Here is an 18,216-nt window from a genome sequence, read left to right on the forward strand (position 1 = left end):
CAACACAAATTGCTCAAAGATCATTTGATCTCTGAGTATCTCAAGAAGATAACATAATAAACATCCCAACATAAAAATACACAATTTTGTTATGAAGTGTAGTAAAAAATTCAGAGTCATCACAATTAGTGTAGTTTGTCTGTTTGTGCATTGTTGCCAACCAAAAACCCTTCAGCCCAAAGCCAAGAGGATTTCTCAACTCTTCTTTGTAGGCGCGAGAAAGTAGATATGCATGAGACAACTCATTGCAGGAAATTCACTGCAACGAAAACAAGGACTAGAAATAAATAGAAGTTTCTTGAAGGGTCTCTAGGAGGTTTTATCAATTGAAGGATCCAGTGGTTCACATTGCATGGCAGGAAAATCGGACGGCTAATATTTTTTTATGACGTGGTGCTTTGTGATGGTGAAAAACTTTAGTATTTTCACTACTTTAGATTTCTTAGTAGTTACAATTAGTTATTTGAAAAACAAATATTGGTAATCGTGAATTTGGTGGATGCATAAAATAAGACACTGATACCATAACAAATACTTGAAAGGGTCATAATCATAAAAAAATACTTCCTCCGTTTCACAATGTAAATTATTCTAGCATTTCTCACATTCATATTGATGTCAATGAATCTAGACATATATATTCCCACATTCATATTGATGTTAATGAATCTAGACATACACATCAATATTAATGTGGAAAATGTTAGAATGATTTACATTGTGAAACAAAGGAAGTATTGTTTTATGATTATGACTCTTTCAAGTATTTTTTATCTTTTTTATATCGAATTCTTTATGTAGAAACTATGTTGCTTCTTCCTTAATGCACATATAAATTAATTCTTCACCTTTTTATGTCAAAAAATTGTTCCATTTAAATCTACAATGTGAGACACCATTATTTCTTTACTCAAATATAAGTATAAAGTTACTAAGGTGTAGTAGGTGAAAAAAACATATATACAATTTATATTTATGTGCCACTACTTTCTTAATAAATGTGTAGTATAATTGATTTTCCACTTAATATTTTAGCAACTACAATAGCGACAAATAATGAAACCCACGGATTTAGATAACACGTCACGAGATATACACCCATAATCTTTAGACTTTTGGCAATCTTTAAAATAGCTTTTTTACTCAAAAAAAATTTAATCGTCTGCTAGGGACAATAATTTCGTAGAAACTTGCTTCAAAATTCAAATTACTCGCAAAATCCACTGCCACCAACTCAGCATGTGCGCCCAAAATAAAAACCAGGCTGCAGTTAGCCAAGCAGGCAGGCACCCTCTCGCACTCTCCACCGATCCACCAACACCACGAGCAAATTTCTCTTCCAACGTCGGCCTCCCCACGCACCGCCGCAAAGGCGCGCCGATGTCCTCCTCCCCGTGGCCTCCCACCACGGGCGCCGCCTCCGCCGCCGCCGCCGCCGCTTCCCCCGCGCCTCCGGAAGGAGCGGCTGGCGGTGCCGCGACTCCCGCCGCTGCGCTCGCCACGACGTCGGAGCAGCGCCCGGTCAAGGTCGCCCCCTCCCACCCCACCCCGTCCCGTGGTCTCCGCATCTGTGTCCGACTGTCCCTTTGCTCTTTCTGCTCTCGGTTATACGCGGTCACACTGAGCTCGTGTTAGCCTCGCGCAGGAAGGGGGAGACGCCGCGGCCGCGGGGGCTGCTGCTGCCGTGCAGCAGCAGGAGGAGGAGGAGGTGGAGGCGAAGCCCCAGTTGCTGCGTGAAGACGACTCGTAATTCGCGATCTCCCTCTGTTACTATGCTCCTTGGTTTACTGCAATGCGTGCTCTGTGTTTGCGTAATTGCTTGTATGAACGCTGCCTCACTCACGGTTAGGCTTTTTTTTTTTTTTTTTTTTTTTTTTGCCGGTAATATTACACAGAGTACGAACTCTGTAAACGCGCTGATGTGTAGTCGCTATCTTTTATACTACTGTTGTGGGTGTGGCACAATGCTGACAGGAGTAGAACGATGAGGTGAGGCCATTTAGCCTGTTACTAGTATCATGGTGTTCTTTGTGTACATGATGACTATGTCAGCAGCACCTTGTCAGTTTTGTCAGCAGCACCTTATCAGTTTTGTGGTTTATTACATTGTGCACAGGAAAGCATATCACTTCATTTGTGACGGTGTGAGATACCTTCACAGTGTTAGGATATGCTATGTAGTCCTATATTTGCAAATAACCAACAAGCAGAGAAACATTTTTTTTCCCTCAGAAAAATTGTGCCAGAACTCATGTATATCACTTATTTTTCCTTCCAAATGTGCTGTTTCTCACCAACATATGGAGAATTCTGAAATCAACTGCGCATAACTTTTTGTCCTGTAGTATAGCAAAAGCTTAGATTCCGTGCCTATGCACCCGGTTTTGTTTGATTTTATCTTTGGCATCTGCAATTTCACTTGTTCTGTCTTGTATATTTCAAAATTAAGGTGTCACAATCACCTTCTCTAATAGAACCCACCCTTGAGGAGTTGATTTGCATGATGTTACTATGTAAAATGCACCATGAACTGTTTGGCTGCCAATAAAGGTTAACACATTTTTTTTTTTCGAATAGAGAGATCAAAGAAGGCTCAACAAATCTAGTGCTTTTAAAATAGATTGGGAAAACAGAGTTCTGTAAAAAAAAACGGAGTTGCAAAATATATTCTTCTATGAAAAATTGGACTAGCATGCATCTTTGCTTGCAGATATCATCTGTTCATCACTGCATACGTTAAAGTTTCTGCTACAATTATTGTTGATTACTTATCATGTACCACTTTACTACTGTTTTCCAGAATAGTATGTGAGAAAATGAAAAATAGGAATATAACTTCAGAAATTGATGAAGGATTTAACTGTTTTTGTTATATTTCCTACTGTAATGTAATATGTTAATTCCATAGGTAGTAAGCATCTCAATCTGAGCTCAGCACCTATATTAATATAAATTCCTTTCTGTGTGGTAAAATAGTTTAACTCTTTGTTCGAATTTCAAACCCTTTGATGGTTTTTAGGTAACAAAGCGAATACATAAGATCTTTGAAAAAGACCAAGTTGGTACATACTTCCTCCGTTTCATAATGTAAGACTTTCTAGCATTGTGCATATTCATTTAGATGTTAATGAATCTAGACATATGTATGTGTTTAAATTCATTAACATCTATATGTATATGGACAATGCTAGAAAGTCTTACATTGTGAAACGGAGGGAGTATATACTTTGAAGAAGACTAAAATTTCTCCCCACACTACCTCAAGGCATGCTCTATATAGAATTTGGAACACCTTGGCCCTCATTGGCTCATACTTGATATAGAACTTACTCTGTCATGGTATTTACCTTCTGCTTGTTGTTGCCATGAGAAATAAAAAAAAATGGCAGTTAAATTCGTGCATTGCATTGTCATGTGCAGAGAAACAGAAATCCAAGAGCACGAACAGAAGATAAACAAATATCAAGCTATACTTGCAGCCCGTTTGAAGGCCAAATACTTCTCTAATAAGGATTTTGATGGAGGTATTTGTGAAATCATCATCTATATGCAGTATAGATATTACCTAGTATATTTGTGCACACTTTTTTTTTCACACGTTTAATCACATACAGGCATGCCATTTTTTCAGTCTCATGCTATAGAGATCTGCTATTGATACAGTGCATCATTTTTCTTTCAAAAAACCCATGGATGAAATGAGAAAACGTGACAAACTTAAGTTAACTGTTAAACATAGTTATTCCATTGGAGGCCAGAAGAAAATCCCTCTTTAAGTTAATTATCATCATTTATACAAAAAGGAGGATGGAACATTTGGGAATACATAATAAACTGATAAACATAGATGCGTTACTTTCATGCTATTTGTTTTGGATTAAGTTTATCCTGAATAAAAAAAAAAGTTGAACTGAAGCATGGCATGTTACCCAATTGGTCGACATCTTAACCCTAAAAGTCTATAATTATGGGACCATGTCTCTTTGCATTTATTAACAGTAAGTGTGTACGTCATCTTAGTATGGATCTGTTAAGCTTCCATTTTCATTGAATTTTCCATTTACTTACTACTTCCACTATCAAAGTCCTCCAAAAGGAAAGAATGAGAAAAATGTGACCTTATGGAATGTCACCTTGGGACTAACAAGGCCCAGATAGACTCCTAGTACCTGGACTAACAAGTCAGGCATAGATTGAACACGCTCTCCTAGAACTCCTCATGCAAAATTAGTGCTCAGCGAATAACTAGTAAAGCAAATTTACGAGTTGAAATGCAAAACACAATAAAATGCCCAAATTGGAAATTCACCTGGAGGAATGCCGCGCCTCGGCATGTTCATTTCTTTGCCTGGCTGCTTGCAAAGGATTGACTACCAAATAAGTCAATCGTCAACTTAGCTGCATGTGGGCTATGCAATCATGTCCTTGGAGATGCTGATCATACTTCCACTGCCCTTCTTACTATGCTTACGTCGAACCCCCCCCCCCCCCCACCACCACCACAACCGTATGTCCTGTTTGAAATACGAAATGTTCTTCCATTATTGTATATACTTTATAACTTGACATAATCACCTCACTAGGCCTCCCTTCTGTTCTCACATGTAAACGGGTTTCTTTCAAGTATTTTGAATTTTTTTGCTTTGTTGTAAGAGGCTATCCCTGCCGGGCCGGCCCAAGATAGGCCAACCAAATTTACTTAAGATTAGGGGTATGTACATATGTAAGAGGCTATCCTCTGTTCATCAAAGTAAATTCTATGATGGTTTCCTGATTAACATGTCTTTACTAACTATTTCTCTTTTATTACACCTTGTGTCAATGTTTACTCTTAGTTTTTCTTCATTCTGTTAACAGGAAATGTCTTTGAAGAAATCACTGTTGAAGGTGAAACTATTCAGTCAAGCAGGTACGTTTCCTCTGAATTTCTCATCGTGTATATAAAGTTACAGAATAGCAACCGTCTGAATTTTCTGTTTGTAGGTGGCCATGTACAAGATCATTTGCAGACCCAGTAAATTTTTTTCGAGATAAGAACAGCCATGAGAGGAGTGATTCTCCATCCTTGACAGCAGACTCCACTGCCAGGAACAATTCTCCTAGAACAGATTCCTCACCGAAAAATAGTGCAAGTGCTTTGGCCACAGAGAACAATCTAACACCTGGGAAGAGACAACCATCCAAGAAGATCTGATGGGATAACAGTACGCTAGTTGGTTGTTTTCTGTTCGTCCGAAGTCTGAAGGTACGCAACTTGAAGCATGTAAGCTAACTTGAAAGGCAAATTCAACCTGCGCATGTTTGTGGCCAATGCTAGATTCATTTCAGTGAAGTTCCAGTAACATCTGTAGTAAGAAAAACATTGTATTTGTGTTTGATGTATTATAGACGATTCCTGGTGAAGCATTCATTGGTTGCTCAAACTTTTGTCGAACTTTGGTTATACTTTGAATGTAACTGTTCAATTTACTCTGCGACTACATAGTCCTCGATACACGAGTAGATGAAAGCATGAAACAAGTCTTTTACACTATGGACCTTTGGTTGATGACCCAGGAAGACATTCTGATGGTGCTTCTTTTCACACTTCATGGTAATGTTTCTATTACTCATCTGTAATGTCCATATTCCCAATATTTGTTTTTTGCTGATCCCATTATTTCCCAGTGCTAACATACCAGTATCATGTTGATCCCTGTACTCTTTATATGCAAATATTTGCACACACTTGAAATGATTTCAGTCCTTTAGGCAACACGTTGAGACATGCTTCAGCTACTATTTATGGCAGTGTGAACTATCCTATTTTGACATCTTGTTGAAATTCGGTAGTATTTGTTGAAATTTTGTAGTGTTCTATAGTTTTGTCCTATAAAAAAGAGCTCCATCACCACCACTACGAAGAAATTATATTGTGCTTGTCCCAGGATGTCCACTTGTTGTATCAAGCTCTTGCTTTCTGGTCACCTTTGCAATTTTGCTTGGTCCCTGTGATGTGAACATCTTACTGCCCTATGCCTTTCTATTTTGTATTCACATGCTCACGCAAGCTTGGACAGCGTTGTTTTAATGGCACACTTGCCAGTTGCAAATCTGAATTGTTTGCCAATACTTGAAACCTGCTACTGTCATTGACAATCATTGCCATGTTACTGCAATAGCTTCAATCGATATATTTGCAATTGTGTCAACAAAACATTGAGTTTCTGCATCTGCAATTGAATTAGAGCACATCTGTCTGAAGGATTTTGTGAGCTTAGACATACTTTCAGAAGAGTGCATAATCATCTAAATGGTTTTTTTTGTGTTTGTGTGTGCACGATACTGACTTGATTTTGTATCTTAGGTGCGCTCAGTGAATTTGATATGTAACCCTTGCTATCCACACTTATTTTTCACGTGAGCAAGGTAAAATTTTCTCTTCCATTGTTGGTAACTAGAGAATTGAACAAGGTACCATATCCTTGAGTATTTGTCCCATTAGTCTTTAAAATCATGTATATGCATGTGGGGAGCGTATCCTATGCACACAGGCCCTCACATGTACACACCGTGTACACCAACTAAAAATTATCACAAAAAATTCTAGGAAAATTCATACATATACTTTCAATAGTATTACATCTACGTGCAAAGTCGCATCTTCAAATTCATTCTACATAGAGAATAACAAAAAAGATAAAATTCTGACAAAATTGCAACCTTAAAACTGTCAGATTTTTTGTTTTTTTTGTTACGGCTAAAATATAATGAATTTGACGTTAAGATTTTAACCCTAGGTGTAATACAATTGAAAGTATGTGTATGATTTTTTCTAGATTTTTTGATGACATTTTTTAGTTGGTGTGCACGTGTGTACACGTGAGGGCCTGTGTGCATAGGATATATTGCCATGCATGTGAGATCATTTAGCTCTATCATTTTTAGATAATGATAGCTCTCTCATTTATGCACATCCAATTTTCTATTGAAGTTAAAAAACAATGTCAGTTTGTCTCAAGCATTGCATGAGGTTCAGGAAAATTCATTCCAGTAAGTACCAGATGGATGGGTCTTAATTCTTATTATGTGGTACCGTGATTTAATCCAAACAATATCCCCCTTGTTTGTCATGGAAATACAACTACTGGGCTACTACTGAAGAAATGCAGAAGCGCAAAAGCGAACTGCAGCGACATGGGCAAACCATCAAGGCATCAAACACATCATTTTCAGAGGAAAGCATCATCCGTTGATAACAGACCAATGGTAAGAATTCTTTTATTATACTTTGCTGCAGCTTCTTGTTTTCTCATCGATATCCATATGTTATTGCTACTAATCAATGTCAACTCGCCAATAGGCTCAATCCATATTTATCTTAGCCACCTTGACAAAAAGATGTCAATAATGGGCAGTTAGAATATTCCCGTACATAAAAGATAAAACAAAAAAACAGAAGCCGAAGGAAGCATCTCAAAACATGTCTTATTTTGATATACTAATAATAACCCTCGTAGTTAAAATGAGGAGATAATTAAGAATGATTTATTATTCAGTAATCAAATATTCTCGCATGGCTGTGAGGAGCTCGGCGAGGTGTTATTCTTCTGTGCTTGCATGAGGTGCTCGAGCTTGGTCTGGAGCTCGGCACTCTCCTTCCTGAGCCGGGCGTTCTCGCAGTGGACATCACTGCAGCCCCTCATTGCTTGGTTGAGCTCATCAAGGAGGCGGCGGTTGGCGTCACGGAGGTGGACAACCTGCCCCCTCAGCTCGCTGAGCTGCCGCTGCTTGCGCATGCGCGACCGCCGTGCCGACTCCCGGTTGGAGATCATCCTCCGCCGCCTCCGCTCCTCCTCCGCTGCCATCTGGTAGGCGTCATCTGTGCTGCCAGAGCCGGCTGGGCGATTGCCCGCTACCACAGGGAGCAATTCCTGGATAGGTTCACAGGTAGCTGCTGGGAAGTGGAAGGGCGAGGGTGCCATGGTGATCATGTTGCTGTGGTAGTGGGAACTGAATGGTAGGCTTGGAGGTGAGAGGCAGTGCAGGCTGGCCACCTCGCCATGGTAATGGTGGTGCAGCATGGCTGTTTTCGCTTGCTTAGTGGAGAACTCTTAGAGGGCCAGAAGTAGATGAGGGTTAATCTGCTTTGATTCTGCTTACTGAAGAATTTGCTCTCTCTGAGCGGAGGAGGCGATGGGTTGGTGAGGGCCTTTTATAGGGTGAGAAAAGGTGCTTTTGATTGCCTATGGCTAGAGACTAGAGAGAGACCACCTTCTTTCTCTCCCTCTCCACCCCTCCTTGTTTTTGTAGAATTTGGTAGCTTTAGTTTTGTCGATTTGGTACATGGCCATGACGGTGAGCTTTTCGCCAACAATATCCAAACAATATATGCCTACAATAGTTGTGGCTCATTAATCTTCTACTACCTCCCTATCTTTGCTTTTATTTTTTTAGAGAACATTTGTCATTTTCTTTTCCCTTCGTTTGCATCCATGACTTGACTTGCGCGAGTAGTCTTGTCTAAGGTAAATTTATTCCAGTTCATCCATGCCAAACCTTGCTTTTTACCTTGTAATGCATTCTCCCCTCAAGATGCTCGGCCTTTGTTTTTGGCTTTTCTCATCACTCAAGCTAGTTTACTTATTAAAATCTTGTACCTGGTTAGAGTGGCATGAAATCTCTGGATAAACACACAGCTTTACCTACTGGTAGCCACTGTGGGAATAAACGAACAGAGATTGTTAGGCCACTAGAGAATGAAGTAGATCAGATTGGGCATGACAATTTAGATTACATATGGCAGCACGCACTGTGGAAGCAAGACACCTAAGGGTTTGTTCACAAGTGGTCAGTAATCAGCTTTTCATCTCTAGCATAGAGGTATGGCACCTAAGAGATAGATTAATGTGTGTATCCCCTGCCTTTCTATTTTGAAATATAAAGGCATGGCGTGTTGCTATAACAATTTGGATGATGACAACTTTAACAATTAATATGAAAGCAGGTTAAGACAGAACAATTTTCATCTTACTTGAGCAGTTCCAAAAAGAATTAGTGGTGTGCTTCTATAAGCCTATAATGCATGACTTCTCAAAAGCAACAAAGGTACCAATTCCGATTAATTCATTTTCTAATGCATCCATTTAGGGTGTTTTCCTCACCATAAACAAGTAGTAGATGGGTAACATATAGCCACATTGCTGGGTGTGCTGCTGCATACATGCCTTTGAGCTCTGATACTCATAAGGTCTTTCTCTTCTTTATTTTGGAAAGAAACAAATGGACAGGAGGAAAGGAACCTGCAAAACCTTTATGTGACAACTACAATATACAGAAAATCAAGTGAAACAGGAGAAGATCAAACCTTTATTTGACAACTGAAAATCAAATAATTATGCGCGAACTAGGGAAGCGCATAACGACAAAAATATTGCGCAGGTACTATATCTTTCAAAATTTTTTCAGGGCTTCTTTTTAATTTATCTAACAATTTTGTGAACTCCCCAAGTGATTCAGCTCCTGTACCCAGAGCAATAAGCTCAACTTGGCATGCATGCATGAACCTGCAATTCCTAATTGTCCACAGAGACCTAATGCAGTTGCTCTAATTGTGGCAGCAATAAGCAATTGGATTGGGGGAATGTGACGCCATCGGAGCGAGCCACTTTTGCAAAAGCATGGACATGAAGATTTCGGATGATTGAGGCGACCATCCACCGTTGAGGTGGGCCCCACCTTTCAGTGACCCAAAGAATGGCCCCCGCTGCCCTGCTGGCTGAAATGGATAGTTGGGCTTCCGTTCTATCAGAGTGGCAGCCGCAGCACCGAGAGATGGCCACTAGTCAGGACATAACCACGATCACCACGAACATTATGTAAAGCAGTTGCTTGCCTCCTTTATTGTTATTTTTCTTTGCCTCTCGTGATGCCTTTGTCGAATGCGTCGTTTTCGGTTTTTTTGCATTGTCGTATGCATAGTATATACGTTTATGTGGCTCAAAGATCTAGCCCTTTTTTTTTTCTGAAACAGGAACAGTGACTGACTTTGTTTTGTGGGTACTCGTTTTATAAAGGAGTGGGCACCAAAGGAGATGAGAACTGAAGCCAACAGCGAGTGTATAGTTCAACTGGTGCATACTTTTCTCTTTCGAGAATACGCAGAACAGATGCGTATCTTGGCACTAAGAAGAAAAATAATGGGCTCAAGAACAACCATGCCTATGCCTGCAAGCAACAGGTGTGTACCTAAGATTTTGTCATATGTTCTCTTTTTACATCTGAAAATATATGCTTCATTTCAATGGAATTTTCAGTCCTTGTCAGTTCTCCTTTTGAGAATATATATATATTGTTAGAGTAATTTAACTGTCCTTTAGGATACCAACATTTTTAATGTAAATTTTGGTAGTACCAGAGATACCGAGAGTTACTAAATTTTACATAAAAAATGGGGTGAATCCCGATACCTTCTTAAGGGCCGTAAAATCACTATATCACAACTGAATTACTCCAAGCATGGTAGGGAAAGAAAAAAAAAAGAAGAGGCAAAGATAACCCTGAGAATTGGGGAATCTGGAATTCTAGAAAATTACTAACTAATTTGAAGTTATAATTCCCACTTGGTCAGTCTTGCTATCAACTTCGTCTGATCAACATCGCTTTATTCCATTTGATGATGCATTCGCAACTCATAATATCATTCTTGCACCGAATAAATCAGTCCCAGTCTTCAGAAAAATGAAGAGAATAAATCAGTCCTGCGTGAGGCACAGAACCGTTAAATCGTCGAGATGTTTCAGGCTTTTGCACGGTTGGAAGCCTGTCTCTCCTCCTCTTTACACAGATATATTCTTAGGATGCGCCTGTGCATTCGCCATTCATGCAACAGAGTCTTGTCATTGGGACGATGAACGAATATATGCTAAGTGTCAGTGTGAGACAGAAACACCTGGCTTTGGTCCTGATGTTTTTGTTTCCCAAATATGGGTTACCTAAGCCTAGTACTCTTTCTAGGAAGCCCCACAAAAATGTAAAATGGGATTAATTCCTATTGCATACTCAAAGAATTGGATGCTATGTTTGCGGATAAAAGCTCATGTGATTGGACCTGGAAGAAGATGAGCCGTGAATTGGAGATAAACCGTGTATCGTTTCAGAAAAGTAGTGGAACGGATTTGGTAAGTACAATACGGAAGATGTCACCTGTTGATTGTAGGGCAACTTGTTTTTCCTGCCACATATATATTCAGGGCTGAGATATCTTTATAGATTTCTACATCAACTAAAGACAGCTCAAAAGACAATAATTACAACGATAATATGCAATGAAAAATGGTGGGGATGCGTGTAGAAACAAACAATGGTGGAGGTGATCGTTGGTGGTCGGAGGTCCTTGGAGCTGAGATAAACAGCGTGATAGGGAGAGGGTAATCCATGAGTACGGTGCAGCGTGAACACGGATAACCTCAATTTGTGGGAGAAAGGTGAATCGATGATTGTTTATGGAGAGTTCCGTCCATCTCTCTTTGTCCTTGCCCCATCTCTCCCTAACAGCCTAATCGTAGCTCTACCCCCAATTTGATTTGGGAGTAGTGAGAATCGATTTGAGGTATATTATATATACCAGAGAACGTAAATGCAAAATACTCATCACCGTGGATGGCCAGTTGGCCACTCGCTTGAGCTACACTTTAGATTTTGGATGATACATTAAACGTTTAATATCATGGACCCTGATACGTATTTTGCAAGTTCATAAATCTAGATGACACCCCGCCACCCCAGTCTAAATTTAAGGACTAACCGTGTATTTTACTCTTTCATAAATAATGAGAACAAGGCAAAATTTATTAGGAGTAAATTGCACCCACGGTGTATGAACTTAGCATGTGGATGTAATTTGGTGCAAGAACTTGAGAAATGAGTGTTATAGTGCAACAACTTGATAGGCATGTGCAATTTAGTATAAAAATTTTATAAGTGATCGTATAAATGTAACAACTTGCAATGTATGTATAATTTTGATACAATAAACTAAGAAGTTATGCGACAACTTAATTATTTGGAGTATTTTTTATATAGATTCAATATTTAAGTAATTATTTTGAAAATATACTAGCGTGGATTTGTATAAGCATGTTTTTTTATTCTAATACCTAATAACTGAAAGTCAATTGAACTGGATGTAAAAAAATATTATATTTCGGTTGATATTTGAGAAGGTGAAAGAAACAAAAAAAAATCTTAAGGTAATTAGATGTAAACTGTACGTGCAGTATAATTCTTAAAGATTAAATTCAATATTTAAGGTAATATCCATAAGATTACTATCATACTATGTAATGGCATATTGACATCGTGAAAAAAAAACTCACCTAGCATATGCTTAGCCAAGTTGGTGTATCAAAATACTAAATTGTTAACTTGTCAAGTTGTTGCACTCGGACGTTCAATTCTTAAGTTCTTGCACTATATCGCACCCACCTGCCAAGTTGTTGTAACATGGGTGCAATTATATCAATTCCAACTCATGAAATACTCATGAAGTGTGCTCTCGTAAAATACTTCTTCCAACTCTTAATCATTTCTTACCAGCTCTGCTCCTTGAAAAGTGGGATTAACGGCGTCCACAAAATTTGGTGGATATTGATATCTTTGCTTTGAGGAGGCATCGATGTACCATCTCCTTCAAGGCAAAGTTGCAAAGACCATGAGTGAGCCTAAGAAAAAGAGAGCTCCCCATCAGCTTGAGATGATATGCTGGGGGTTGAGACTCCAACTGCGGTGCATTATTATGAACTCATGCTGCTACATTTATGGTGTTTTCCATTAGCTACCTTGCCTGCCATTGTAATTGCAAATGTTCTATCACACGGTCTATTATGTGTCTCCCATCTGGTCTCCAAAACAGTTTTCCTCTTTCGTTCTAGTCTTTGAGAAGAAAAAGACTTCCGTTCACCGAAATGATGGTCAAGCTGTCCGAAGCATGAACCAGAGACTTGTTCTTGAAAATAGAGGGAGTTGCACGTAATTCTGAAAACTTAGGCGGGTGAAAAGTATATAGATGACTCCTGAAAAATTGTACTCCTTTTCCATTTGTTCTAGAAAAACAGATAGTGGATCCAAGATTGCAATTTAATTTGTAGCTGGTTCCTTCTGAACGGCAATATGCCATTGGCAGTAGTATATATGCCATTATCAATAAATCAATCAAGCCCTAAATTCTCTGAAACTCTGACCTAATTGACATATGCAAAACTCATCCATACCTCTTCTATTCATAAACAATGTTGTCCACACGCTATAGTGACCCGAATTGGATGCACATGCAACATGTTTGCATGTTCTTGGTTGCCAATGTACAGAAACGTTAATAGCTTCCAGGCGGCTGCCTTGATCCACTAGTGCTCAAATCAACTCGTGGCACAATGTACAATAATAATATTCTCAATGCATGTCGTCACTAGGATTTGGGATAAACACAAGTTCCCTTTTGCTAAATCCTATGTTTAATCCACACATGTCAATTATGCATTGCTATACGCTACTGTTCTTGGCAGGTATGCAACTTAATTTTGCAAGAGCAAACAGCAGTTAGTTAATTGGGACAATTTAGCAAACAATCCCGACGAGAACCACCCCCCCCCCCCCCCCCCAAAAAAAAAAAAAAGAGGTAATGGATGCATGATCCATGACCTAAATTATGCAACATGCAGAAAGGTGGTAGCTAGACGAAGAGGTTCAAAGAAATGGACAAAACAAAATTCAGGAGAAGATGGAACAAGTCGCTATAGCTAGCATCGGTTGCTTTCATGGATGGTGTGATACTGTTGTGATTTCAGATATTTATTAAGGATTTTTTTTCAGATATGTTTATATGAGTGGCCAGAAAGAATCCGGCGATGGCTGACAAAAATATGTACCATTCTATAGGGACGTTTGATACGCATAATAGTTTTGTTGCTATGTATCTAATCTTTGGCTGAACATCATATTATACAAATTAAAAATTCAGTCTTATCCTTCATGTTCAGAATTGTACCTTTTAGTATTCTCTCGTCTCTTCCTAATAAAAAAGAGCAATAAATATATATATAGCCGTTAGGTCAGGAAGCACTAGGTGTCAACAAATACAGGAAGGAACACCCGTGCACTAGTCAAACAGAAGAACTAGCTAGTTATAGATCCCTTGCATTTTTTCACAAAATCTTATATGTTCCATTAAATTTGGGTAATTCATATCACATCCAGAAAAAAAGATTTAGAATTGAAACACTCAGAACCTTAGGATCGCATAACAAGAACTTACTCAACCAAGGGGGGTGAACGGCTAGAGTACCCAAAAACAAAAACTTTTAGCGGAACTAAAAGTTACCTAGTAGCCAATGGAGATAGGTTTGACCAGAAGATGCGTCGGTCTAACCAGTGTAGTCGCTTTGATCGGACTGCGTAATCTTCCCACCGTCACATGTAGCCGTCGTCAGTCTGACTGGCGCGTTACCGCCGTTTGACCGCTGGTATACTCTCATGTGATCGCCGAACCCAAGCAAACACGATCGTAGGGTAGTACTACAACAAATGCTCATCTCAAATAGATAGCTAGTGTATAAATTTCAAGTAATTTCTTAACCTGATTTTGCAACTCCATAATCGTGTGTGTATACCAGGTTTCACATAACCATTACATGATAAGAACCAGCTCCTTAGCGGCCGGTTTTCGTGAAAACCATTGTGAACATGAACGAAATTGTTATAAATTTTATCAAGTATTTGAGATTTAGTTTGAAATTATTGTATTTGTCCGGTTCCCCAAGCGGTTTGTTAACTCGAACCGGTTAGAAACCTTAAAATAAAAACGATAAAAAAAGCAAGCGATTTTTGTCGATTTTGTGATTCCTGGTGTAGTGGTGTGTAAAGCTCTACCCTGTTTAGTACATTAATCATGTACATACAGAAAAACAATATTGGAATAAGCTGTATTCCTACATGGGATTCGATTTTGACATCATCCAATCGTGAGGCGACGGCTATGACGACCATGAGGCTATGAATGGCGTGCAGGTCCAATCCAACCCGTCGTGTCCTGTCCAGTCCCGTCCGATCGATTGTTCTTTGCATTGCCGCGAGTGCGATTTGCATGGTAGGAGTATGCTCCTGATGACTCCCGAGGATTTGACATGGAGGGAGGAGTCGTCCACCTCGCCCGCCCCTCGCGCGCGTCACCGATCGACGTACGTCGATCAGGTGAGGCCGCGCGCGCGGCCGGCCAACCGCAGCGCGAAACGTCGCGGCGCCGGGCGTACGGCGTGCGTGCGCCTCGCTCCCCACGTCCCACCCGCGGCCATTGGCGACACGTACGGTCGGCCGGCACCGCCGGGGCCGGTCACCTCAGTTCCCAGCTTGTTGTTGCCTTGCTTAGCCAATTAATCTTTTCCAAATTCCAGTAACTAGCTGAAATTCACAGCGTTCAAATTTTACCAGAATCTTGCTAAATGCCTGTGATTTACTACGGATAAAAGAAAACATACTAATGCGCTACTTTTTTTTCTATATGGAATATTCATCCTACTCTAATTTTTGTGTGGCTATCCATTTAATTTTGATTTTTTTAATATTAGGAAGTTCAGATTAACTTGCAAAATTTATAATGAGAATAGGTGAGGCAACAAATTCACTGCCACCACCACTACTTTTTTTAAATAAGTATATATAAGTAATTCTACAGTAATAGTATTGTTCTGTAACCATGTACTTTAAAATTTTCTCATCTTACTCTTAGCTACCCCTCATTTAACGAGGGGCATCTAATTTATTTCTACTCAATATCAATTTGTCTATTAAATAGTCCAATTGTATTTTTTTATGGAGGGAGCACGTTGTTGCAGAATTATAGAAAAAAAAAGTAAAGGAAAATAATTGTCATTGACGTATAACCTATATGGATCCTATAACTCCCGCGCTCTCTGTTTTGGTGATTCAGACTGTAGGTAATTAGCGGTGAAAAAAGATTTAGGATACACCAGTATATTTTTCTAAACGAGTTTAGATAATATATGTCCAGGTAATCAAATCCATCAGTACACTCAGCAGTAGGACCAACCGAGATATCTGCTACTACCTGCCGGCTTGCTAGAACAATACACACAAGTGTTGACCTTGTGTGCATCATCCACACACCTGAATGGGTCAAGAGCGGTTTTACCTTTACAGTGGCTCATGTCGCTGATTAAGATTTATTTCATTGTTTGATTGCCTACCGCTCTACACACTAACAAGCTGAAGGTAAAGCTTGGTTTAAACATGCACGTATCCGGTGAAAGTTCAGTTTACATTTTAATAGGAGTAGTATATATATCTTCTTTTTTTTCATTTTGTGTGTACTTGTGCAAGTTGTGGTCATTCACTAACCTTTTTGTCATAATTGCACAAAGATGTCTTTCCTTCATAAAGGCATAGAAAGATGTTCAAATTTTAGTAGCTTAGATGCGCACAATAGGCTGCATATTTTCCTCCAGAAAACTCTCCTCTCATTGGACTGATATGGATAAGCCCTACTCCCTCTTTCCCCTAAGCATCTCTACATATTAGCAATGCTTAATTATATAATCAAGCAACACAAATATGTATGGTTACCTCAAAGTTTCCTCCAATCTCTGCAAATGTTCTATGAAAGGCTACATAGTTTTTCAAAAGAACTTTTTTGTTCTCTATTTAATTTTCTATATGCAATATAATATGCAGCTGACAGTTTTTTTTATTTTAGCTAACTACAACAAGATGGTCATATATAGCAGAATTATACTCTAACTAGCTAACTGTTAGTAATCCATCTGCACACGACATTTAACTACAACCACAACTTAAGAAATTAAGCTCACGTTATAGAGATAATCAATGCTCCAAATTAATTTTACTAATGAGAAAAAAATGTTTCCATCTAGATGTTACAAGTAATTACCTAGTTATTTTTCACTAATTAAAAGGAAATACTCTCACAGTTATGGGAGTGCATGCACCAATAATTAGGTGAAAATACAAACCCAGTTGATGACACTGACTTAACAAAGCCTTGGTGGTTAAGCTTAAGTAAAAACAACGGCATGCAAGTTGGTCACCCAAGGTGATGCAAACAAACTTTGGCACGCATGTTAAAGTCCGCTTACGTACCAACTTTTCAATTAACTACTCGCTCAACTAATTAAAACTAGGGTCGTCACCCACTAACAACAATGTGGATATATGATGGGGATAACGAAGGCCATTAGGGCATATGGAGGGTCCCCCTCCTACTAATCAAGGGGCAAGAACCCAACTATGTTGCATTCTCATCAGTTAAATTAATCAATCAATCTCACCCCACATTGCTATCAAACCCATTAAAAACTTCTCAATTAATCTATCAAAGCTACATAAGTGACAACAACGTAAATGTATGAGACGACTTTATCACTGACACGTAGATCATGAACGTCACGAATCCTATGTGTTGGTGACACGATCGCACACATGAACAGTTTTGCGCTGTAGCTGAGCCGCGTTGTGGGTGGTGGTGGTGGTGAGTGGGTGAGAAGAGTGAGAGTGGCCATCCGGATCGTGCATGTACGCATGATCTATCGCCGTCAAGAAGCTGATGCATGCAAGAGGATCGGGGGGGTGTCGCCGTCGCCGGAGACGAAGCTATACCTTTTTTTTTTCTGCAGCGTCTCGCGTGTGTGACGACTGCGCGCAAGATCGATCGATCGATCGATGCGTGCTTTGCTTTCAGGTGTCGCGCAATTGAATCTCGAGTCCGAGACGCCTCTTATTTCACCACCTTTTCTGCGTGCCATTTTTATAGTTTGGTTTGATCTGGTTTGGTGCTTTTTGGTGGGCAACATGGAGTTGTTTATGTGAGCCTAGCGATGGATTTATTTCTGTCTCAACTCAGAGCCAAACTCTAGCTAGCTTTTTATTAATTTTATTTTTGCGAGGACAAGGTCTAGCTAGCTATAGCTTGTGATAAAGAAAGAGATGGAGGAACACACAAGGGTATGACAAGAAAGCAAGCAAAGTCGAAACATAAAGTAGGAGAGAGTAAACAAGCTCGAACAGAAAGAAGGATGGCCCTAGTGGTCCAACTAATAGAAATTAAAGTTTGATGGCCTATTAAGCATCGCCATTAGCACCCGCGCAAAGATATTGAAATGCCAAAGGCTCATGGCTCATCAGTTAGCTCGTCCGAGCTTCCAGCCAATG

General features: G+C 39.5%; 2 protein-coding genes across 2 annotated transcripts; one reads left to right on the forward strand and one right to left on the reverse strand.

Annotated features, from left to right (window-relative positions):
* Positions 1–1,293: 1,293 nt before the first annotated feature.
* Positions 1,294–6,063, forward strand: LOC127783604 (uncharacterized). The gene is made up of 5 exons (XM_052310792.1): positions 1,294–1,527; positions 1,646–1,746; positions 3,421–3,524; positions 4,858–4,909; positions 4,984–6,063. The coding sequence occupies exons 1-5, from the start codon at positions 1,381–1,383 to the stop codon at positions 5,192–5,194; spliced, it is 615 nt and encodes a 204-aa protein (XP_052166752.1). The 5' UTR covers positions 1,294–1,380; the 3' UTR covers positions 5,195–6,063.
* A 1,260-nt stretch (positions 6,064–7,323) lies between these two features.
* LOC127783605 (basic leucine zipper 8-like) lies at positions 7,324–8,152 on the reverse strand. The gene has a single exon (XM_052310793.1). It carries the CDS (start codon positions 8,061–8,063, stop codon positions 7,542–7,544), a length of 522 nt encoding a protein of 173 aa, XP_052166753.1. The 5' UTR covers positions 8,064–8,152; the 3' UTR covers positions 7,324–7,541.
* Between the last annotated feature and the right edge of the window lie 10,064 nt (positions 8,153–18,216).

This window comes from Oryza glaberrima, chromosome 9, assembly GCF_000147395.1.
Source record: "Oryza glaberrima chromosome 9, OglaRS2, whole genome shotgun sequence".
In the NCBI taxonomy this organism is placed as follows: Eukaryota; Viridiplantae; Streptophyta; class Magnoliopsida; order Poales; family Poaceae; genus Oryza; species Oryza glaberrima.

Bases quoted from the DNA above. Each gene is read 5' to 3' on its own strand.
- LOC127783605 (XM_052310793.1), bottom strand. From the start codon at position 8,063: ATGCTGCACCACCATTACCATGGCGAGGTGGCCAGCCTGCACTGCCTC.
- LOC127783604 (XM_052310792.1), top strand. From the start codon at position 1,381: ATGTCCTCCTCCCCGTGGCCTCCCACCACGGGCGCCGCCTCCGCCGCC. The intron at 1,528-1,645 runs GTCGCCCCCTCC...AGCCTCGCGCAG, and splicing joins CGGAGCAGCGCCCGGTCAAG to GAAGGGGGAGACGCCGCGGC. The intron at 3,525-4,857 runs GTATTTGTGAAA...TTCTGTTAACAG, and splicing joins TAATAAGGATTTTGATGGAG to GAAATGTCTTTGAAGAAATC.